This window comes from Pseudophryne corroboree, chromosome 12 (genome assembly GCF_028390025.1).
Source record: "Pseudophryne corroboree isolate aPseCor3 chromosome 12, aPseCor3.hap2, whole genome shotgun sequence".
NCBI classification, from domain to species: domain Eukaryota; kingdom Metazoa; phylum Chordata; class Amphibia; order Anura; family Myobatrachidae; genus Pseudophryne; species Pseudophryne corroboree.
The window spans coordinates 171,602,218-171,627,455 of record NC_086455.1 but is presented as its reverse complement, the minus strand read 5'-3'; the positions used below and the strand labels follow the sequence as shown (position 1 = coordinate 171,627,455).

At 44.7% G+C, this 25,238-nt stretch overlaps 1 protein-coding gene across 3 annotated transcripts in view; it reads right to left on the bottom strand.

The window, feature by feature from the left end:
* KCNK10 (potassium two pore domain channel subfamily K member 10) overlaps positions 1–25,238 on the bottom strand; it is a 114,304-nt gene that overhangs the window by 20,895 nt on the left and 68,171 nt on the right. For all 3 annotated transcript variants that reach the window (XM_063948553.1, XM_063948551.1, XM_063948552.1), the window contains exons 4-6: positions 24,197–24,357; positions 16,992–17,178; positions 13,068–13,210 (exon numbers count right to left, since the gene is read on the bottom strand). In XM_063948553.1, coding sequence (XP_063804623.1) covers positions 13,068–13,210; positions 16,992–17,178; positions 24,197–24,357 — 491 coding nt within the window. The remainder of the gene's footprint in view (positions 1–13,067; positions 13,211–16,991; positions 17,179–24,196; positions 24,358–25,238) is intronic.

The window sequence follows — 25,238 nt, the reverse complement described above, 5'->3', positions numbered from 1 at the left end:
CGGCTGAGCGATCGTTACGCAAGTAGCGTACCCTTACGGTACTTCTTACGTAGTCAGCGTACAGTGTTCTAAGACCTCATAAAGGGTTATTTATACGATAAAGGAATACAGCTTTATCAATTGGGGGCCGTCCAGTCCTTCACATATCTGCACTAGGTAGATCAGCAGACATTATCCCTCAGCAAAGGGCGGGAGGTTGTCTCGTAGTGCTGGCGGGATAAGCGTCTGCTTCGCTTAGATAACGAGTGCTGAAGGAATCCGGGAACCGGAGGTAAGAACAAAACGCTAGTGTCTTTTAAAACTGTAAATTTTTTTTTCCTTCTGTCTTGCGTACACACGCACGCATACATATATATCTGCATTTCTTTTTCATTTTCGTATATCACTATCCTGTTTGCCAGTTTTATAGTTGATAGAAAAGTGCTAAAAGAGACTTGCTGTTATTTCATAGTTTAAGAATAGAGGTAATAGTTAAAGTATAGACAAACACACAGGTTTGCCTGGGAGATAAGGCAAAGTCAGTGGGGTACGTGGTAGATGATCAAGGATCATCTACATTGATAAAAGTATAAATTGTGTTACGGTGGATCTTTGTTTTGCGTACACGTGTCCCTAACAAAAGACTTGTGTACGCAATCCAAAAGCAGACGCACGCAGCGTACATTACGCAACGGAGCGTCCGGTTACGCCCACGTAGCTCAAGTCACGATAAGTTGAAGTAACGCAAAGGCGATAAGTAACGCACAGCGGTAGATAACGCGACGCGGTAAATAACGCAAGTCTATTTTTGGTGTCCGAAATTTAATTAACAGATCCTGCTCCTAATTGGTAACACAGCTGGGCTAAAGAAAAATTTCTGCGCAGAAATAGAAATAGAAGCAAAAGTGTACATGTGGTGAGTGAGTGTGTTTTTATTATTACAAGTTTATATAACTTAAAGGTTGAACCACAAGAAAAGTCGAGTACTCGTGAGGTACACGCGTGTAAGTGACGTGCACGGTGGCTAGGGAGGCATCCTTGGTTAAACATAATATTTGAGCATTAGAGTATAGCGGACCAGTATAGAACAAGACCAGGAGGTCGTACAGAACAAGACCAGGAGGTCATAACAGACCAGGAGGTCATAAGGAGACAAAGAAGTCCGCTATAAAGGTAAGAGGCACAACCCCGGGGGTTGGTGCAGAACCCATATAGGCCATATAAGCTCTGGCTGAAGGAATTCGCAGCCGAAATTTTCGATTCCATTGATCTCTCAGTACATAACAAGTAGTGCTTATGTACTGAACGATTGTACCGCACGTCATTGTGTGCATTAGTAAACCTGACTAGTATCATTTTGCGTACAAAGGTCATAAACGCTAGTTGTACATTCTGACGTGATTTGTGTAATTTTTTATTTTTGGAAGGGAAGTTCGCTGGTCACTCAGGAACTATCTAACAACCCCACCTTTACTGGAAAGAGTAAGTGTCCTGCGGGTAACCCTCACATGTTCCAGTAAACAGAAGGTTTTTGGTAGGTGCTCTAGGTCGAGTACGCCAGCACCATATCGGTGTGACCAGGTCGTATTGGTCGACGTGAGCGAGTGAGTGGGGTACTCGGTAAACCGCCACCGCCGGCCTATTTTGAATAATTTGGTTTGCTGTAAGGGTTCGCTGAAGACCGTGATATAAAGATCAAAGGAGTAGTAAGCAACGCCTGCAGATTATGGGGGCCAGTTGTTCAGGTAGGGGGCGATCAACCTCGGTTCGGGTTGATTCAGAGAACCGACCAGTCGGGTCGGCAAGGTACATCATGTGTGAGAAATATGGAAGTCACACAGAGGTTTTATGTGATGAATGGGAGAGAATGACTGTACAAGACAGGGAGAAATTCCCAAGAATAGGTAGCTTCAGCCCAGAAGTGTTACAAAATATAAGGAGGAGGATATGTCTCATAAAATCGACAAAGAGACGAATTCAGCATCATGATTATTTACAGTTGTGGCAACAGGAAGGTGAGATACAGAGAGGTTTGGCTCTGGCGGCGGGATCTGGGGCAGTCAGGAAACTGATAGCCACAGCCCCACCTCCACCATACATTACAGGAGAGAAGTTGATTGCGGAGAAAAACGCACTGGGGTGTAAAACACAAACTCTTAGCAACCATATAAATGTTAATGATGTTAACCAAGTAACCCATGCAATTATTAACCCGTGCAAGATGTACCCTGTTTTGAACTTTCCTCAGGAGTGTGATCAAGAAGACGATTCGGCAACAACTTCAGCGCTCTCTCTAGCGGCCACCATATCAGAAACCACAGTAGGAACTGCTCCACTCACGAGATTAGTGAAGGCCCCTAGCGGAGGGATAGGTGAGGTCGTGTCAACGGGTAAGTACGGCACCATGCATTATGCTGAGACAATTGTACCACAACAAGCTGTAGAATCTACACAGAGTGAAGCTGTTAGAATAAATCCAGTTAAGGTGATAGTAGTTCCCAATGGGAAAACAGATGCATCAGGAGCCACACCCGTTAGGAACATTGCCATGTATTGCCCGTTTACTAGAATGGAATTGAGGACCATAGTGTCTGAATTCCCAGACCCCAGAAAAGATTTAGTTGCAAGCCAAAAATACATCAGGGATCTAGGAAACACTTTAGAGCCCAATAATAAGGATTGGCAGATAGTGCTAAGAGCTTGCTTACCTTCAAATGTCGACTCAGTTCAATTCTTAGCTGATTGTGGACTAGATAAAGATGTACCGCTTTCAGATGTGTACGACAAAGATAATGTAAAAAGAATAAATTTACAGTTAAAGGAGTATTTCCCAGCCGTTGTAAAATGGAACAGAATATTCTCCATTAAGCAAAAGGAGTCCGAAACGGCAGCAGAATATTTTCACCGGGCACTATTAGAAATGGCAAAATACACTGGTATAGAAGACATTAGGACCAACCCAAACCATCAAGAAGTAGCAGTATCGGTACTGATGGATGGTTTAAAGGAAACATTAAAGGCTAGGGTACAGACCACGCAACCATGTTGGCGAGGTCTGTCAGTGTCCACTTTGAGAGAGGCTGCTATTGATCACGACAGAAACATCACCAGGCACAGAGAATCGCAAAGTGATAAGTTAATGTCAGTAAGTATACAGGCGCTGACCACAAAACAGCCTGCGTATGTACCATCCAACCCTGTAAGTAAGTCAACTGTGATAACATGTTATTCCTGTAACAGACAGGGACACTATGCACGAGACTGTAGAGTAAGAAATGTACCAAAATCATACCAACCCCCTAGACAACGACACAACACAAGACATTGGGAGCAGGGTCCACAGAGGCGGAGTTATGAGCCACATACAGGGGAAACAAAAAGATACCCCCCGAACAGAGATTGGCATGCCTCTGGTAGTTCCCAGCTAACTCCCCCACAAGTAGTTGCTGCCAGCGGGATTCAGGGAGGTCAGCATACCCAATAGGGGTGTGGCCATACCTGTAATCTGCAGCCAGTAAAATTGATTGCAAGCCTTGGAAATGAACCCGAGATCGCAATCAATGTAGCTGGTAAAACTTTAAACTTTCTTGTAGACACAGGGGCGGCCAAGTCAGTGATAAATTCGACAGTGGGCATGAGAACCACTGGTAAGACAATTCCAGCCATGGGAGTAACAGGAGTAGTCCAGCATTACCCTGTTAGCAAACCAGCCGAGATTACAATAGGGCCTTTGCATACCAAGCATTCCTTTTTGCTGGCTGCATCGGCACCAACCAATCTCCTGGGAAGAGACTTACTATGTAAAATGGGGTGCGTCATTTATTGTACTTCTGAAGGTGTATTCTTGGACATACCTGAGAATCACGCTCAGGAAGTACGAGACATGTTAGACTCCCCATCAAAATTAATGTCACATTCCATTATGACAAATAGGAATCCGTCCCAAGTAGAAGAGATGACTTCCCAGATACCAGAGTCACTTTGGACAAAAGACGGACAGGACACTGGATTAATGGCAAACGTAGCTCCAGTAGTTGTACAAGTAAAAGATGGTAGGATAGCTCCAAAAATCCCACAGTATCCTCTGAAGCCAGAGGTGGAGTTAGGAGTTTTCCCAGTAATAGAGCGCTTGCTACAACAGGGCATTCTGGTAAGAACGTCCAGCACAGCCAATAGTCCCATCTTCCCTGTTAAAAAGAGTGGGGGGAGGGGTTACAGACTAGTGCAGGATCTAAGGGGGATTAACAAAATAGTTGAGAGTCAGTTCCCCGTAGTGCCAAATCCAGCTGTCATCCTAATGCAAATTCCTCCCACTGCCAAATTTTTCACTGTTATTGACCTCTGCTCCGCTTTCTTTTCGGTACCTCTGCACCCTGACAGCCAATATTTGTTTGCATTCACATACAGAGGAGTCCAATACACGTGGACTCGATTACCCCAAGGTTTCATAGATAGTCCAAGTATATTTTCTCAGGCTTTGCATGATTGTTTACAGTCTTTCCAACCGGAGAGTGAATCAGTATTGATACAGTATGTGGATGATTTACTGCTGTGTTCAGATTCACTGGAAGCATCTCTGAAGGATACGAAACAGCTCCTGTTTCATCTTTCAGACACAGGTCACAAGGTTTCCAAAGACAAGTTGCAATTATGCCAAACTAAGGTAAAATATTTGGGACACTGTCTAACACAAGGACTGAGACACCTGACCGCTGATAGAATCCAAGCAATTAGAGACATGACTCTGCCACAAACCCAGCAACAGATCAGAACGTTTTTAGGAATGTGTGGGTATTGCCGTAATTGGATCCCAGGGTTTTCCATATTGGCGCTACCTTTGCAGGAAATGGTCTCCTCAAACAAACCGGATAGGATTTTGCATACAGACGAATCCGAAACAGCATTTGAGAGACTCAAACAGTGCCTAACGCAGGCGCCAGCGCTAGGTATGCCAGACTATGGGAAACCCTTTGAACTATACGGAACAGAAAGTGCTGGTTGCGCAGCAGGTGTACTAACCCAAAAACACGGTGATGCCAGCAGGCCAGTTGCATACTACAGCGCTCAGCTAGACACGGTAGCGCGATCCCTCCCCACATGCTTGCGAAGCGTTGCTGCAATAGCATTGCTAGTAACAAAAAGCGAAGATGTCGTGCTAGGCCACAACCTCACAATCCATACACCACATGCAGTGTCAGCCTTATTGAATTCTGCCCAAACCAGACACGTCTCATCAGCGAGGTTTACAAGATGGGAATTGGCACTAATGGCCCCAGTAAACATCACCATAAGGAGATGCAGTGCATTTAATCCTGCAACATATCTCCCAGGTGTGCCTGGTCAGGCACAAAGGGTGGAAGGTGAGAGTGATGGGGAAGGAGGATTTAATACAAAGGAAGATACACATGATTGTATGGAATATTTGACCCAAAATTTTACCGCAAGGCCTGACATCAGTGACAATCCACTGGAAGATGCAGAACTCACGTTCTACACGGACGGTAGTTGTCACAGACAGTCAGACTCGGGAGACTTGTGTACTGGATACGCAGTCGTAGATGACCAAGACACCATAGAAGCGGAACCGCTAGGCCCACCTCACTCAGCCCAGGTTGCTGAACTGGTCGCCCTAACCAGAGCATGTGAATTGGCTAAGGGTAAGTCAGCCAATATCTACACCGATTCTAGATACGCATTCGGGGTAGTCCATGATTTCGGAGCCCTATGGCGCCTCAGAAATTTCATGACGGCAGCTGGTACACCGATAGCGCATGCAGCTCACATAAAAAGGCTTCTAACAGCGATACAGGAACCCGACAGAGTGGCTGTTATCAAATGTAAAGCACATACATATAGTCAAGACCCAGTATCACTTGGTAACAGCCGAGCAGACGAAGCTGCTAAGTTAGCAGCTGCTACCCCCATACCGACAGACATCACACAACTGATGGTATTCAATACCATCAACACACAAAAGTTGTGTGAGATGCAGAATTTGTGTTCCACACAGGAAAGAGCAGTCTGGAAGGCAAAGGGATATGGCCAGGAGTCCTCAGGGCTCTGGACGGATGGACATGGTAAACCAGTGGCCCCCAGAGCATATCTTCCATGTCTGGCTGAAGCAGCTCACGGGCTGACTCATCTAGGCAAGGAGGGAATGTGCAAATTGGTAAGAGCATACTGGTGCGCCCCAGGATTCTCCTCTCATGCGAGTAAAAGAGCAATGTCATGCCTTACCTGTCTGAGAAAGAATATTGGAAAGGCAATACCTACAGAACCATCCCATATCCCACCTGCCGGCGGCCCTTTTCAGGTAATACAAATTGACTTCATTCAATTACCCCCTTGTCGAAATTTGAAATATGTACTTGTTTGTATAGATGTTTTCTCGAATTGGGTCGAAGCATTTCCAGCGGCTACAAATACCGCTATGTTTACAGCTAAGAAAATTGTGCAGGAATTTGTATGTAGATATGGTATCCCTAGAATAATCGAAAGTGATAGGGGTACCCATTTTACAGGTGATGTCTTTCAAGGAATGTGTAAGTTGATGGGAATTGATAGCAAGCTGCACACTCCGTACCGTCCACAGGCGAGTGCGAAGGTCGAAAGAGTGAACAGCACTATTAAAAATAAATTGAGTAAAGTAATGGCAGAGACAGGATTGACGTGGCCAGAAGCTTTACCCATTGTTTTGTATAGCATCAGAACCACTCCCAGGTCCCCTCTTAATCTGTCCCCCTTTGAAATCTTGTTTGGTCGACAACCGCATGTCATGATTAACCCTCAGGATGATTTGAAATGTAACAATGAAGTAACTGTAAAGTACTTGATTAACATGAGTAAACAGTTGAGGAATCAAAATGATAATCTGAAGTTAGTGATTCCTGATCTACCCGATAGTAATTGTCATGACATTGAACCTGGGGATTATGTAATGATACGAAATTTTCTACGCTCAGGTTGTCTTATTGATAGATGGGAAGGACCATACCAGGTCTTATTGACTAGCACCACAGCATTGAAGGTTGCTGAGAGAGAGACTTGGGTCCATTCATCCCACTGCAAGAAGGTTGCTGATCCAGAGAAGTCCCGTGATAAGGAACAGACGGTAGAGGTTGTATCACTGGAGTGTCTGTTCCAGGAGGACTGAGGCGGCACCTGAGCCTTGAAGACCGAAAGCAGTTGTCGACTCCCCAATCCCTTTTATTGTTTTTCTCCACTTCCCATCCCCTCTCCCTTGAAATTTCTTTTTCCCCCTTCTCATTCTTCTCCATTTCCTCCTCAAAGATGGACTTGCCCCAAGAGACTGTGATCCGGATTTTCCTGTTAACCATGATGTTGACTAGAGCAGTCTGTTCCGGCGAGAGTACCATGGAGGTCGAGAGAGGTTCTGGAATGGGTTCCGATTATGATGATGGAGGCGTAGTTTTCCAAGATCAACCTAACCAACAAGCAAAGGCGAGTATCAGAAAGCGATCCGATAGCGTTGATCATAGAAGAAATTGTGACGGATTGTTAGCTGAAGAAAACTGTATCTGCAGGCTTTGTAACAATGTCATTGAGGATGGGTGCATAAAGAAATGCCAATCCAGTTTTAATATCCATATGGACCGGCATCCATTGAGTGACTATCACTCCTTAGTGGGTAATGTGTTAAACAAAACAGATTGTTGGGTATGCTCTCAAGTACCTCAGGGTCATAGCAAATCAGGGCTAGTACCATTTCCTTTAACGATAGGGGAGGTACTTGAGTTAAATGGTGGGAGACCGGTGGACAGGAGGTTTAATATCTCCAGCCCTCCTAGTTTGAAGCTCCACCAATACCATGTGGATAGGTCCCTCTTATGTTTTAACATCTCCAATCCCCGACAGCCGGGAAATTGGGAAGTGTCATGGAGCAACCTGACCGTGACCTTCTCGCATAGAGCAGATAGAATGCCTACAGATACAGAGCTTGTACGCCACATAGCCAGTAGAGGAAAATCTTTCAGGTATAGATATACCTTAGGAAATAGGATTACTAGAGTTGGAGAAGTATCACCAGGATACTGTGCACATATCGTACAACCTGATACGTGTATTAAGCAGATGGAAGAATTAGGGTCAGGAGATTTCACCTGGAAGGTATGTAATATGGTAATGTCCTACTCCGTCCCATATGTTCTCCCCGATGATGCTTATTTCATATGCGGGAGAAAGGCGTACAAGTGGCTTGCCCCAAACTCTGAAGGATTGTGTTATATTGGAAAAGTATTGCCTGAAGTGATGACTGTAACACATGATAAAATGAAAGACATACACCGTGGTGCCCAAGCTCCTTATACTCACACTCATTACGAGCACCGAGTTAAAAGACAACTGTCAGAAAGGTTAGAGCATCCGGCCTCTGATCTGATCCATGAATCCACCGGGATTCAGGTTCTGGTGGCGTTAGATTTCACTCGCACCGCTCGAGGAGTGATGAATTATAGATACATCTCTGCGCTTGCAAATTTGTTAGATAATATCACTGAAATGTATGATGACACGTTTAGATACACTGGAAGAGAACTCCAAGCTTATAAAACAGAACTGGTACAGCATAGAATGGTTCTTAATTACCTCACAGCAGTGACAGGCGGATATTGTGTTACATTGGCAACACAGTACGGCGTGAAGTGTTGCACGTACATCACGAATAGCACCGAGGATCCGGTAGAGGTCATAGACCAAAAGATGGATGATATTCTCCAATTAAAGTGGGAATTTCGCCGAAAACACAATCTCACTCTTGCTGCTGTAGGTAATGAGCTGACTGGTTGGGTGTCATGGTTGAACCCGCGAAATTGGTTCTCCGGTTAAGGAGACTGGGCTCAAGGAGTCATAATGGATGTTGGAAAGTTTCTCCTATGTATTTTAGGTGTTGTTATATCTATTGGATTGATATTTAGATGCGGGCAGGCTTTAATGAGGTGCAAGCAAAGTACAAGAGTGATGAGTTTGAGGAGTGAGGAAACTGTAATTAACCTGGATTTGATTTATGACCCAATGATAGAAACCAGGATGTGATGAAAAATGCGATTATACGGTCCGTTTCTTTCACCTGTTTTTCTGCTTTTCTCCAAGATAAAAAGACCCCCTTGGACGAGGAAGTTGACGAGACGCTATACAGACAACGGATGGACCAAAGAAGGAGTTTTGACCACTTGAGAAATGGACATTTGATGAACTTTGCCATGGATCCCCAGTTTCCCTAGTATTCTTAAACTTACGCTAGCCCAACATTTTTTGTAAATCTGATGGCATTGACAAAGCTTATTGCTCATGCCTAACGAGCAAAACAGCGCAAAGAAGACGACTTTCAACTGATACCGAACAAAACTTCGACGACAGATGTACATTTACCTGACATAGAATATCATTGCATTTTCCATAAGTGTTCTTCATCTTCATCTCTACAACCCTCAGGTAATAACACACATAGTATAGGGAATACAGGCACAGATATCAGCAATCACATATTCCCCCATTCATGTATCATCAACTAAAATGTGCTCCCCATTTTGTTCAAAAGCCGAAAAGAGCTCGGTAAAGTTTGACAGCCCATCCACAGACCTGTACCACGGGATAAGAAGGAATTCAAATGTATACTTCGCAATACCTCGAAGCTTGATTTACAACACGTTCGGCACGATGATACATGACCCCCCAAACATGGACTCATACACACATGCTTCTGCTATCTCACTAGGTCATACCCTTTTCACACCTACTCCTCTCTTCTTCCTTACCCAACCATGGAAATGAATTAACCCCTGACTTATATTTTTCTCCTTTTGAAATGTTTTAGAAGGTGGCAGTTATTATTGACTGCCAAAGGGTGGACTGTCAAAGTCAGAAAAATATCCCTATACACGCTGCCATATTTGCACCTCACGCTGGTCCGCGCTGCGCATGCGTGCGCTTTCCCGTGATAGCGCATACCCGCTGATGCGTGCACCCGCTCGCATCGGTATGCGTATTTACGGTAAAGAGTATGTAGTCGTAGCGTGCGACCCAATCGTTACATATTTCCACAATTAACGTAGTTTATAGATCATGGTCCCTTTGATAGATTCTGAAAGTTTGGTTAATATAGAATGTCCCTGATCGGAGGGATCCCTCTTTGTATTGTAGGAAGGGTCTAACAGGAGTCATACAGTAGTGTTTGGTACCCATCGGAAGAGTATTTAAATAGCAATATTCCGGTGTTGGTTTGGAGCGTATTAAATCGCTCGTGCGAATAGTTATGGACATAAGAAGTTTATGTCCATTACTATTATTTACTCTTACTCAGGTATGCGGCGGGAAACCTAGTTTCCCACCCACCTGAGCTGTTTGAAATCGTCACAGCCCACCTGTATGAATCACCCTATGACCTTTTGTTATAATGCGAAGCCGAATTCCTGCGTCCAATGGACAATGAGGTTGTAGGGACCATTAGATTGCATTGTGTGAGTAGCATAAAAGACGGGCCTGTGGCATCCAGCTTTCACTTCTCATCAAACGGTTCTCATTGCTGATAATCGGGAAGCTGGATGTCCAGAGGCGCATGCGATCGTTTCCCCTTGTGCGTAAGTTTCTCTCCGTAATCATATTGTCTTACTGTGAGCCATTTCTCTCATCTCTACCTCTCTCTCTCTCTCTACTCTTTCTCTCGTATTTTCCCTTGATTAGATTGTATTGTATTGTATTTATAGTGTAGTTATTTGGTTAGGAAGTCTCTGTTATAGTGTAGTGTATCATTTGTACTGTGATTCCTTTTTACAAGTATATTAGTTATAATACATTTAATAGGCTTTGGACCCTAAACAAGTATCTGTGTATTTTCTCATAGTGTTAAGTGTTCACAGAGCGTCGGTGACGCTCAAGCAGCTTTGTAGTTAATCAGGTTACACCAGGTTGCACTTACACACTGTCTCTACATAAAGGTATACTGTGTATCTAATAGTTAAAGGTATAGATATCAAGGTATAGCGTTGTGAGCGTCGGCGCCGCTGGTGATCTCCTCGTGGTCTCGAGCGTCCGCTACGCCATAGCGAATCATTACGTTTGTCTGTAGCCAATAGTGTGCCAGTCTGTGATCTCTGGGCCGTGAGCGAACGCGACGCTTGAGCGTCTCGCCTACGGCTGAGCGATCGTTACGCAAGTAGCGTACCCTTACGGTACTTCTTACGTAGTCAGCGTACAGTGTTCTAAGACCTCATAAAGGGTTATTTATACGATAAAGGAATACAGCTTTAGCATTCCTCAGCTGCTGCGTACTACCATATTCCCCAGGAAAAGGCGCCTTGCACCCCTACAGTGTTACAATACATACACACACACACAGCTCATATATATATATATATATATATTTATATTTATACACACACATATATAATATATATATATATACACACACACACACACACACACACATATACATTCTGTACATACATACACACACACAGATACGTCAGCACTGCTCTGTGTAAGCCGTGATCGTCTCACAAGACCCCCAGAATAAGCGTATATTTGCAGTACTTGCAGAGTAGCCGTGGGTCACTGAAGCACCTCATGGATTTGCGGAGACTGAAGCTACAGCAATTGTACAGGCATCGGGGATAATTACCTGTACAAAAGCATCACTCTGTATCACTCCACCCAACAAAGGAGGTAGAAAGGTTTAGTTAATAGAGGAGACGTTCCTCGCAGCGTCTGACACATTAGACATCATCAGAAAGCACAGTCTAGTGGAGCACAAACAGCTGCATTGTCACAGGCCTGCACGCCGCCAACGCTCAGACAATGGCTGCAGCCGCTGCTGCGGGAGCGTGACTGCTTAGTAATCATCAGATAAGCATTGCATACATAGAGCAATCAGTGCTTCCTATCGCTGCCTTATATGATCCTATACTCCCAGCGCCATCAATAAGGATCCTCGCTGCATATGTCAGGCGTTGTGTAATAAAGAGTCCAGGCAGATCAATGTGTGTAATAGACCGCTCTCCTGATATATAGTAATAGAAATACAGAAGGTATATACACTGTATCCAGGGGCTGGGAGTCAGCTAACATTCTGTGCCTCGTGCCTCGTGCATTAGCAGGAATTACAGTCATTGTATTTACTCTATTCTGCCAGGTATTCTGGGCCGGATCGCTGTTGTGCGAAATTGCATAGCGGCTGATTATCGAATGACTACGTATGCACCGCAATGCGCAGGTGCAAATCCAAACAAGGTGATTGAAGGGAAGCGGACGTTTGTGGGTGGTAACTGGCCGTTTTCTGGGAGTGTCAGGAAAAACGCAGGCGTGCCGAAGCGTTTTCAGGGCGGGTGTGTGACGTCAGCTCCGGCCCCGATCAGCCTGTTTCTATCGCACTGTAGGAGTAAGTCCTGGGCTGCGCACACACTGGAAAAATCATTCCATGGTGAGTGAGTTGCGAACGGATTTGTCTGGCGAAGTTTTCACACGGCGTACGCATGCATTCACACAACTCCATGGGTCGGGTTTTCACTCTGTGTGTTTTCACTCAAATTTGCAGAGGAGCGCTCAGGTCTGAATTACCCCTCTGTACATCAGGGGTTATTTAGAGTTGGCTGCTATCTTAGCAAAATCTGCTAACAATAAAATCACCTGCTGGGGGCTGCCCCGCACGGGGCAATTCAATTGCGATCGCATCGCAAAAACCTCAAATAGACCCCTGATTATGCATATATAGAGAGCAATATATGGACTTTCTTCCTGCAGGTAACCTAGAATATAAGATGTCCATATTTTCTGATGGCACAAAGATAACTATACTGGGTGACAGCGAGCAGAGTGTCATCAAATCCTAAACTGAACAAAGAGCTGGATAAATGCGCACACTGAGCGCGTCCGCTGTCCTAGAGTCGCATCGGCTACAGCGGATATACTGCGCAAAATATTAAGAAAAGCAGATTCCTTACAATGCACAGGACATGACGCAGCACGACTCTGCATGGCAGCGCCATCTGCCGACGTCTGTGCAGTACAACATATACAGTATTTGGGAAAAGTCATGTATACTGCTCACTTTACTATTGGGAATTAGTCTACGTTACCTCTTCTTTTGTTCTCTTTGATATAACCCGGAGCCAGTCTCCAATCATACTCAGCACAGCAGCGAAGTACGCTAGGCCAACCAGAATCCAGAACCACACAAGCGGCTTGTACCACTCCCGGTACATGATTTTGGTATTGCCCCCTGTAAGAGAAGCACGTCAACATTAATTTGGTATATTGCTGTATGTGAATGTTACGTTTCATCTAATCACCTGGTGGGGCTCATGGGGCAACAGACTGAGCAGAAGAGTCTACCGACACTAGGGGAGACTCCCATGTTAACCTGCATCAAGAACAGGCTCCCATTGTCTGCCCTCAAACAATTTCTACTAAGAAGGATGGAACTTAGCAATTCACTTGGAAACAGGCTCACTACGAGTTTCCAACATTAGTGATGTCACTAGTTCCTAGCCTCAGTGATGTCACAAGTTCCTAGCTTCAGTGATAATGTTGATATGTCGTTAAATGGTTAATCGCTACATGCTGTCTATAAGCTGTGTGTTATTGTGGATGGCTCGTCTGTCTACATAGCATCACATGTCTGAATAAATATTAAATACCAAAAGATCAGACTGTCTAGACTTCAGGGGCAAGACTTGTTTATATGCCTCTATAAAAGTATCTGCATGTGCACAAGTCTGGCACTGTGTTATTGGAGTGCCACAGTGCTGTACTGCTCTATGGTACTTAGCCCATGAGAGATTGATACCTTATCGTATTGATTGGTGTTTGTCTTCTATCACATGTATCCTGTTACATTCAAGAAAACCTACTCTGGTTTGGAATCAGCATGTGGACTGACCTGATTGCTCACATTTGTTACACACCTACCTATTTATAGACATCTGCCAATAAATACTAGCTCCCAGCCTCAGTGATGTCACTTCTTTCTAGTCTTAGTGATGTCACTAATTCCTAGCCTCATGGTACGTTGAGGTGATCCTTAATATGCGCAGCTACCCCGAAAAAATAGTACCTGTAAATTGATAAATAGGCCCCTAAAATGGTGTCAATTTAAGTTAAGTTATCTCTGTCTCATTTGGTCATATTTGCACATTTGTAATGATGCCGATTTTCTAATCTCTATGTACAGTGCTAGAGAACCCTTATGGCGCCACATAAATGAAAGATAATAATAATAATAATAATAATAATAATAATAATAATAATAATAATAATGTGAGAACTCTCTCCCATGAAGTCTGGAGGCGCTATAAATATACTAAATGTACTAGTGTTGGTATACCTGGAATATGGGGCTCCGATGCAGTAAACAGTAGAGGTACAGGAATAGCCCCTGGTGAGCATCGTGGGTTTGCACAGAGTGTAACGAACATTCCAGTCGCACGGCCGAACGCAGGAAGATTGACATGAAGTGGGCGTTTCTGGGTGTCAACTGACCGTTTTCAGGGAGTGCTTAGAAAAACGCAGGCGTGGCAGAAAAAATGCAGGCGTGGCTGGGCGTTCGCTGGGTGGGTGTGTGAAGTCAAAAGCCGTCCCTCCGTCATTAGAATCAACGCACACGAAGAGTACCTACAGGTTTGGTCTTGTTTTGCAGGCGCTCTGCTGCACAGGCGTTCACACTTCTGCAAAGCGAAAATATACTCCCCGGTGGGCGGCGACAATGCGTTTGCACGGCTGCTAACAGTAGCCAGCGAGCGTACAAATCGGAATGACCCCCTATGTCTGCTCCTCTATTGTTCTCTGCCCCTGGGGGGGGGGGGGGGGGGGGGGGAGATTGTAGTGACTGCCACATCACCAGCAGCAGAGTGTGCCCCCCCCCATCCCCGCATGGCCACGGTGCCCGCACTTATCTGCAAATCCTTATTCAAGGAGCATGCTGCTCACACTAACTGGAATTAACATAATTAATTTAAAAGCAGCATCAATTAGATGAGATAATTACTGACGCCTCTTAAGATGCCGGATTTTTCTCTCCAGATTTCCACAACTTCTAAAAAGAAGTTTGCAGGCAGACAATTGTTCTCTTATTCCCCATTGTCCGGTATACGTATGTGGCGCGACTCTCGCAAGTGCGTGGTCAGTACAGTTACACATGGAATAACGGACAAGAGTTTATTGTTGGAAGTTTAGTTACAGCTTATTGGGGCTGCTGAACGCTAGGGAGTGAGGACAGGCGCCGTGCGCAGACTGGAGGGTGATAACGCTCTGTACATACAACCTATGGGGCACCTCTTATTTGGGTGGTGAGGTAAGTTCAGCTGGGGAGCATTTTATGTCTGATCAGCATCACTCATGCCGCCAATAGTAACTTATTGCGCCAATCACTCTGCATCCTGATTCTGCGTGTGGAGTGGGCGAGTGGCCCTAGGCTGCAGCCATGTTTCATTGGATTTGTGGAATTTAGCCCCTTGGGTGGATATTTCATATATTAACAGCTATTTATACAGTTAACACGTTACTCTGCGCTTTACAGAGCGTGTGCAGTCAATTGTAAAGCGCGCGGAATATGCTGCGCTATATAAGAGACGGTTAATAAATAAATAAATGCGATCAGCCCCAGCAGAGCTTACACTCTATACTCTCTCCCACATGGACAAGCACAAGGATTACTTTAGTTTTTTGGCAGAAGTCAATTAGCCTATCGGTATATTTCTGGATTATGGGAGGACACCGGAGCACCGGGAGGAAACAAGGGGAGAACATACAAACTCCACAGTGATAGACAGATGGTTGGACCGACACTCCTGACCCCAGAGCTGTGGGGCAGCAATGCTAACCACTGTGTCACCATGTTGGCAGTGGTGGAATTGGAGCATCTATGTGTTTGCTACGACCTCCTCTTTAGCACTATAGCCCCTCCATGTCAAAGGGAGCACCTGTATGTATAACTACCCGCTGTATCCTGGGAGAACAGGGCAATTTACAGAGGTTGGTTCCTGAAAGCGTGCACTGACATCACCAAACAGAGGACGGGGGGGGGGGGGGGGGCTATAGAAGATTAAGGGGGAGGTGTACTAAGCAGTGATAAAAGTGGAGAAGTGAGCCAGTGGAGAAGTTGCCCATGGCAACCAATCAGCTGTTCAGTATACTGTTATATTATGCAAATTATAGATGTTACGTCAATGCTGATTGGTTGCCATGGGCAACTTCACCACTGACTCACTTCTCTTTTATCACTGCTTAGTACATCTCCTCCTAAGCCTTATTAATGATACCTCCCTGCACTGCCCATGCGCTGTCACCTCTGCAACAGATAACAGGGATGATACATTTCAGATATTTCACACTTCAATCTATTATAAATTGCAGGAGAGCGAGGTCTTGACCCCAGCTCAGGAGCACGGAGATAAGCGATTGGTGCATCTTACTAAAGCTGGCTACACACTGAACAACGCGGTTTGTTAACATTAATTGTGTTTCAATAGATTGTGTCATCGGACGGCAGATCGTGCAATATGTGCGCGGGGTGATATATATTGATACATCGTATTGTCACCAGGCTGGATTGGCTGATCATTGTAGTGCATAATCGGCTTTACAGTTATCATCATTTCACTAGAGAAATAAGCAGAGAGAAAAGATGTGAATCCCCCCCTTATCGGCCAGCAGAATAATTCTAGATGCATCAATCCGCTGCTCTCACACCCTTCTTCAGATGTGCTTCATGTATAATATATGTGAGGGTGAGATCAGAGGGAGCCGCAGTGGGGGTGGAAACACATTTACCGGGAAAAAGGTCACTTTAGCCTTTAACCCTTCCTGGCGCAGATGAATCCTGATGACACGAGATAGATCACACTCCACTGGCTCCCAAGACGGGGAAGAGGGCGTACGTAGTGCTGTTCCCCCCAGGGCACAGGAACGTGCCAACATTTGATGATCTGACAATATCAACTTAGGGAATGATCAATGATTTGAGGGTGCATTAAATCTGCATCTCAGAAGCAACGTACACTTACCTGCTACGTAGTCCCCGAAGCCGACAGTAGTGAGCGTGACCACCACAAAGTAGATGGATTCCAGCTCCGACCATCCTTCGATCTGTTTGAAGATGACCGCTGGGATGGTCACAAACACCAGGCAACCGGCCACGATGAAGAGGATGGTGGAAATTACTCGGATCTTGGTCTGGCTCACCTGCTTCTTCTGGAGACAATACAGGGTGATTAGAGGGTGCAACTGCATCTGCTGGCGCTATATAAGTGAATGTTAATGATTAAATGCTCATAATAGGGTCTGTTAGTCTACACCGTCCTGTCTATAAACAAGAGGAGCAGATCTGTATATCTAGAATTGTGTAGAACAGATGCCACCGTTTCCAGCCATTGCATGGTAAGACTCTACCCGGTACTCGTGGGTGCAAGTATCATCAGACATAGCGGGAGAACGCACTCGCCAACGCACTACCGATATATCGTTCGCCGATATGCAGTGTAGAATAAAGCTGCCACGCATGTGTGGGCTGCATGCAGAAACAGACAGTATTTACCCTGCATGCAAACATCATACATGTATTTGCCCCACTTGCGGTATATCGTGGTGCGTGCAGGTGCACAGAAACATTCTGGCTTTATTCCCATCTCTCAATCAGGCCCTCAGTCTGCCCTACTCAGTATATTGGGGGTCATTCCGAGTTGTTCGCTAGCTGTTTTCGGTCGCAGCGCGGCGATTAGGTCAAAAAGCGGCACTTCTGCTCATGCGGCGCAATGCCCACGCACAACGTACTTTCACAACGGCCGATGTAGTTTCACACAAGGTCTAGCGACGCTTTTCAGTCGTACTGCTGGCCGCTGAGTGATTGACAGGAATGGGGCGTTTCTGGGAGGTGACTGACTGTTTTCAGGGAGTGTGCTGAAAAACGCAGGCGTGTCAGATACAAACGTGGGCGTGCCTGGGAAAACGCAGGCGTGCCTGGGAAAACGCAGGCGTGGCTGGCCAAATGCAGGGCGTGTTCGTGACATCAAAACAGGAACTAAATAGTCTGAAGTGATCGCAAACGCTGAGTAGGTCTGGAGCTACTCAGAAAATGCTCAAAAATATTTTGGAGCCGTTCTGCGATCCTTTCGTTCGCACTACTGCTAAGCTAAGATACACTCCCAGGGGGCGGCGGCTTAGCGTTTGCACGGCTGCACTCTGAATGAGGGCCATTGTTTTGCACTTTTGCAGCAATTTGCTCCAACGCTCAGTAACCGCTCTACAGCCGGAAACATTTGCAGTTGTAGCAAAATTCTCTAGCTGACTTTCTGCGGATAAAACCCCTTTTATAGACTGTGTAAATCAGCTTCCATGCAAATACGTGACAGCGATTTCACACAGGCAAGGGCAGGATTCAGTGCAGCTTTTCCCCACATTACGCTGGGGTCCCAGGGGAGCCCTTAGGACACTCTGTAGCGAGAAACGTTCCTGTGTCCCTGAGCGGCACTGACTGGAATTCTCCTGGTTGCTAATCTTATCAAAGTGTTTCATTGTATTTAAATCACAGGGATGCTGCCATAGTAATCAAACAAGGCTTTGTCTCAAGGACGACCAAGATGGCGGACAATCGGTTACAGCACTGGGAAGGCCGGCAGGTGTCAGGATGTGTCGGCGTCTGTCTCTTTTCAGCAGCGCATTGTATGTATCATTGTATCAGACATGGGTAACATGTTGACAGACATCTCAATATGTTCATCATCTTGACATGACGCATGTCGACACAGAAGAAATGTTGACACGATGATCACGAGGGAAATACTGGGCTCATTTATCAACGAGTGGTAAATTTCACCGTGAGTGATAAAACTCATTGCGTGTGATAAACGGTGTTCCAGCCAATTCAGCTTCTAACAGTCATGTGTTTTAAAAATGACAGTTGGGAGCTGATTGGCTGGAGCACCATTTGTCATATGCAATAAGTTTTATCACTCAGGGTGGGATGTACTAAAATACATCGCTGCCCACCGCAGCCATGCTAATCGCATGGCTGCGGTATATGAGCCCCCCCCCCCGCATGGAGGCTTACTGGACGGAGGTATGCCGGGTGAGGGGGGGTCGTCGTGAGCGGCGCGTGGCGGCGGAGGCGGTTAGAAGCCCATAGGCTTCTATTGGCTATCGCCACAAAAAGATGGTGATACCCTCTGCGTCGATAACCCAGCGGCTGGCGGTTGGTACATATGAAAATGCGGTAAAACAGCAGAAAACGTGGATTTTACTGCACTTTCCCTTTAGTACATCTCTCCCATACTGTGAAATTTATCACTCATTGAAAAATGAGCCCAATATGTTTTTAGACTAACCTTATCATCAACATTTTCCCTGTTGACATGGTAGATAACCTTTTAATTATGTCGACATCATAGCATTGACAATCTGACGGCATAGCGATAACAGCACCCTTATAGGTAGGTGCTATAGGATTTGATCTGATACAATCGGGACCACAGCAGTGTCGTATAGGGTGATATCACCTTATCCATAAGACTTTTTGATTATGGGATCTATTCAATTGATGTCGGATCCTTTCCGACAGAAAGCATTCGGCAGTCCAGTATTCAATTTGAGGCCAAATCCAACAGGTTTTGGCTGTTTTCGACAATGTCAATCCGACTTTTTTTTAAAGTCGGACTGACATTGTCAAAAACGGACCAGAAACCTGTCGGATTTGGCTGCAAATCCTAGAAAAACGTGGATCCGCGACTAATCCGCCAATCTACGCGTTTTCCAACAAGTCGGAAAAATGGCAGCCCCACTGAATAGGTCGAATCACGATTCAACCTAAAAAAAAAGTCAGAAACTGCCTTCTTTCCGACTAGAATTGAATACACCCCTTAGTCTTTCATTTTCATATGCAGACATGACCTATTTGTTTTTTATATTTGTATTAGTTTAATAGATATGTTTATGGTTTTTATAAATATTAGCAAAATGACAATTCCACAGAGCTTGCTTCTTATTGGATGAAGCCTTTAGCGCGATGGCGAATGACATTCTGCGTTTCTGTGAGACATCCTATTATCAACCATAATGCGTAAATGACAATGCCGCATGTTATATATGTTCGTTCTACAGGGAGCAGCCAGTACCATAGTGCAGAGATTATATCACTCGTTTTATAACCTCCTTATATAGTTACATTTAGGATAATTTTGCTCATAAAATTATTTTTATCTATAAGCGCAAGAATAAGAGTTTTTTCTGAGTTTTAAAAGAGAAACTGGTCTTTAAAAAGGTTCTGGTAAAACAGCACAATATACCGTCCTTTCCCAATAATAAACAAAGGGGAAGTTAATTAATATAGGTCAGAGTCCTTTAATTAGCTGCTTCATAGGAGACAATGGTGCCGATTCACAGTTGGAAGCAAAGCAGAGAAGCAGTAACTGTGCACCTGGATAATGCATGTTATGTGTGCATGCAGGGTAAGTGCCGCCGGCAGCTTCTACATGTGGCCCACACATACTGGGCAGATATATTTTTGCACTGCCGCACCTGGATAATGCACGTTATGTGTGCATGCGGGGTAAGTACCATCGGCAGCTTCTACATGTGGCCCACACATACTGGGCAGATATATTTTTGCACTGCCGCACCTGGATAATGCACGTTATGTGTGCATGCGGGGTAAGTACCATCGGCAGCTTCTACATGTGGCCCACACATACTGGGCAGATATATTTTTGCACTGCAATTCACAGTTCAGCTAGCACACACCCCTCCCAAATCTCATCAGTCTGCACGTGTTACATCTACCCCACCTGCAGCACAGCATGGTCCGGCATATCACACAGAGCCACCCAAACGTCCAACCCTAAGGATAGATAAACCAGGACACATCCGCACGTATTATGTATAATTAGCTGTAACGTTTAGTTTCCTAATAACTTTTGCAGAAGCCTATAAGTGCCATACGTGGCTCAGTCACTGATCGCTGTTCCCGCTCCGCTCCCCGGAAGCCTCATTAAAAATACACAGATGTTTGTGCCGATCTCTGCTCATTAAGGTAATAGACTCAGCTGGAATTACGTGTCGCAGTATCACGCCGAGGGGCCTATTCTGCTTAATGAGAGCCCGTTAGGGTGACAGTGATGATTACCCTCACGTCTCAAGTGTCAGCTTATTGCAGGTAAAACATTCTGGCATTTTGATTATTATTATTATTTACACGTCTCGCTGCTTTGTTTCCCATCTATAGGCGGAGATTAGAGATAATGCTGGAACATACTGTCTTACAGAGAAAGATGCTGTTTCAGGGGTACAGCCCGTCAGCCCCCTATTGCTGCGCCATGCAGCATGCAATAAATATAAGTAATCAGATATAAAAAGAGGAGGGCCCCGTTCACCCCTAATCTTCAACCTGAGTGCTAGACAGGGAGCGTGGGGTTCCTCTGTTTTAGAGAAAAGCAGGCTGGTCAGAATGAGGTTGGTGCCTCTACGGCGGAGGTTCAGGGTGATTAACGATATTGGGATCCCTTGTTTCCCCTGAATAACAGACTGGTCCCTAAAAGGTTCACTTCCCGTTATAATAAAAAAAAATCACATCATAAAAACTTTAATGGAATAAATGGTTTACCCAAAACTCCATACACAGGGGAACTTCAACTCCAGTCCCCAAGTACCCCCAATCAGGTTCTGTGGATAGACTCCCACGTGGATAGTAGTGAATCAAACAAATGCTGGGGAAACACGTGAAACCCCCACAAAAAATGTGTTGACTATTTGTGTTTCGACCAGTGTCATGTCGACCATTTGAATCTGTCGACCTTTAACACTGTTGCCTTGGAGCATTTGGCCTGTGCTGACTGAGGGGTCCCGTGCCTGGACTTATATCTTAGTGTTTGGGACCCACCTGATGCTAAGGTCACATGGACGCAGAGGGTGGGCCCATATATTTTTGGCCAAAAAATATGCCAAGCACCTCATTTTTGCTGTAGGTTAATTAGCAGAGCTTGCTATTATTATTGATATTATCAGTGCTTGGTGCCTAGGGTATGCATCTGCAATTCACAAGTCTCAGCATGGTAGCACCTCTTATTATGTTTAAAAATAGGGTGTGCAGTCTAGCCCCCCCCCCACACACACACACCTTTCCTTAAGCACTGTTGACTTAATGCATGTCGACCTATTACCTGATACCCTTCCACGGCCAGAAATTCACAAATCATGACCCCTTGGTGCTGTGGCTGAGAAACCCCTGGCATACACCATGTTATTGCATATAAAACATTGCATCTTCTTCACTTAGAAAAAGTGAAAATATTTCCACAATGATGTCACTCCCGCACACGGTGACCAACCACAGCAGATACGCTGAGTTCCCTCTCATCGCCAGAGGGGAACATGCTTGTGATTGGCTGGTGGCGGAGAGGTCTCTCATGGACTCCCAGATTAATTATCAGATATTTCTGTAAGACTGAGTTTCAGGCAGAGAAAAAAAAGCTTGGCTGCTAAAATGGAAGTTCCAGACCACTAACGGCGCCACGTGGACGACAGGACTGAGCGAAATCGGACTACGAGCAATGTGCTGAGTGCAGTGACGTGGATACACTACGGGTGGCCATAACCTGGCTAAACTGTAAGGGGGAGATTAATCAATGCTTGGAGAGAGATAAAGAGGAGAGAGAGATAAAGTACAAACCAAGCAGCGTCTGTCATGTTACAGGGTGTGTTTGCAAAATTGGTTAGGTGCTGACTGGTTGATACATTATCTCTCTCCAAGGTTTGATACATATCCCCCATAAATGAGAAACGGACGTGAGCACTATCTTGTACTCAGAACACACGGCCCGATTCATAGTTTGACGGAATGCCAATGTTGTGCGCAGTTCTTTTGCCACAGCGCATACGTAACAGCTGTGTTGTGCATTTGCCGCCATGGTCTTGCGGCGCCGGTTGCAGAGAGGATTTCTTTGCAAAGTGAAAGGCAGGGACCATTTGTGGGATGGAAGGTGCATCGCAACAATTTCAGTGGGTGATCGAGTATGACTGCGATCCTGTACGCAGTTACAGACATCTTATTTCCTGCAGTCATTCTGCGCGACAATAGAGGTTACTCGGAAGGTCAATTCCCGACCAACGTGCGTACGATATCTGCGTCTTCATACACAAGCGGCGGATTTCAGGCGATGCCAATAGGCGCCTCAATACAAATCCCGGCGGATGCAACATTAGCATATTTTGCACAGCCGCCAAGTACTAAATTGCAGCAGCGACGGCATCAGGCCCAAAATGCAGAAGTTACTAACTACACATTGCCATATTTATAAGACAGTCCATCCCAGTTCGGTCACTGAGCTTTACCAATAAACATCAGTGATGTATGGTGTGTCCACCTTCACCTGATTATATATCACAGGTTACATATACTGCATGGAGCTCCCAGTCAGAAAAGGATTTCCTCCTGTGCTGGGCTATACTGGTAGTCTCTGCCAGGAATGGAAGCAGTCGCAGGGATCACTGACCCTTATGGTTCTGCATATTACTAAGGAACAGCTGACACAGGTTTAGGACAATTGAGTTTACATAGGGGTGCATGAAAAAGCTTGTGGCCACAAACAATTTTCTGTTTGTATATATTTAAGTAGGTGGCCATGGGCTACATGCACCCCACCCTATGAGTGGTGAGTGCAGACATTGCACCCCACTTCTTGGGTGGCGAATGCTGTGGTTTTATATTTGTTGGTATATTGTAGGGTTAATCTTTGGTTAACTCTTATTAACTGTGGCCACAATCTTTTTTCATGCACCCCTATGTAAACTCAATTGTCCTAAACCTGTGTCAGCTGCTCCTTAGTAATTTATCAGCCAGTGTCAGGTGACTAGTGTACCTTTAAAAGCCATAAGGTATGTGGCAGGTGCACATTAAACCTAGTGGGCATATTTGCAGTTATATTGTGTGTGATACAGTTGCCAAGATTTAATTTTTATGACTCTGTGATAGTGTAGGACCTGCATGAAGGTGGGGCACCTTGGCGATTGGTTTGCAGGCTTCTGTGCATTGGCCAATTCACTAACTAAACCCCCATCATTTATTTATTGATGTTGCGAGGATAAGTGAGCTTGCCATAGTGAGTGCTGAATTTTCTGTTTGTGTATATATATATATATATATATATATATATATATATATATATATATATGAATAATATATGTGAATAATATATAGTGCAGCGGATTATCACATAGTCCTTACCCTGAAGACTTTCTCCACCCTTGCGATGCTTTTCCCAAAGATTGTGCCGAGTTGGTCTCCGATTCCAGCCAATAGGAAGCCAAACAGAGGGATGCCGAATATAGCGTACAGGATGCAGAATATCTTCCCCCCTTCCGTGCTCGGTGCAATGTTACCGTAACCTGGGTACAAGTACACGTAACAATCATACAGAACTCAGTACACGTAACAATCACATAGAACTCAGTACACGTAACAATCATACAGAACTCAGTACACGTAACAATCACATAGAACTCAGTACACGTAACAATCATACAGAACTCAGTACACGTAACAATCACATAGAACTCAGTACATGTAACAATCATACAGAACTCAGTACATGTAACAATCACATAGAACTCAGTACATGTAACAATCACATAGAACTCAGTACATGTAACAATCATACAGAACTCAGTACATGTAACAATCACATAGAACTCAGTACATGTAACAATCATACAGAACTCAGTACATGTAACAATCACATAGAACTCAGTACACGTAACAATCATACAGAACTCAGTACATGTAACAATCACATAGAACTCAGTACATGTAACAATCATACAGAACTCAGTACATGTAACAATCATACAGAACTCAGTACATGTAACAATCATACAGAACTCAGTACATGTAACAATCATACAGAACTCAGTACATGTAACAATCACATAGAACTCAGTACACGTAACAATCACATAGAACTCAGTACATGTAACAATCACATAGAACTCAGTACATGTAACAATCACATAGAACTCAGTACATGTAACAATCACATAGAACTCAGTACATGTAACAATCACATAGAACTCAGTACATGTAACAATCATACAGAACTCAGTACATGTAACAATCATACAGAACTCAGTACATGTAACAATCATACAGAACTCAGTACATGTAACAATCACATAGAACTCAGTACATGTAACAATCACATAGAACTCAGTACATGTAACAATCATACAGAACTCAGTACATGTAACAATCACATAGAACTCAGTACATG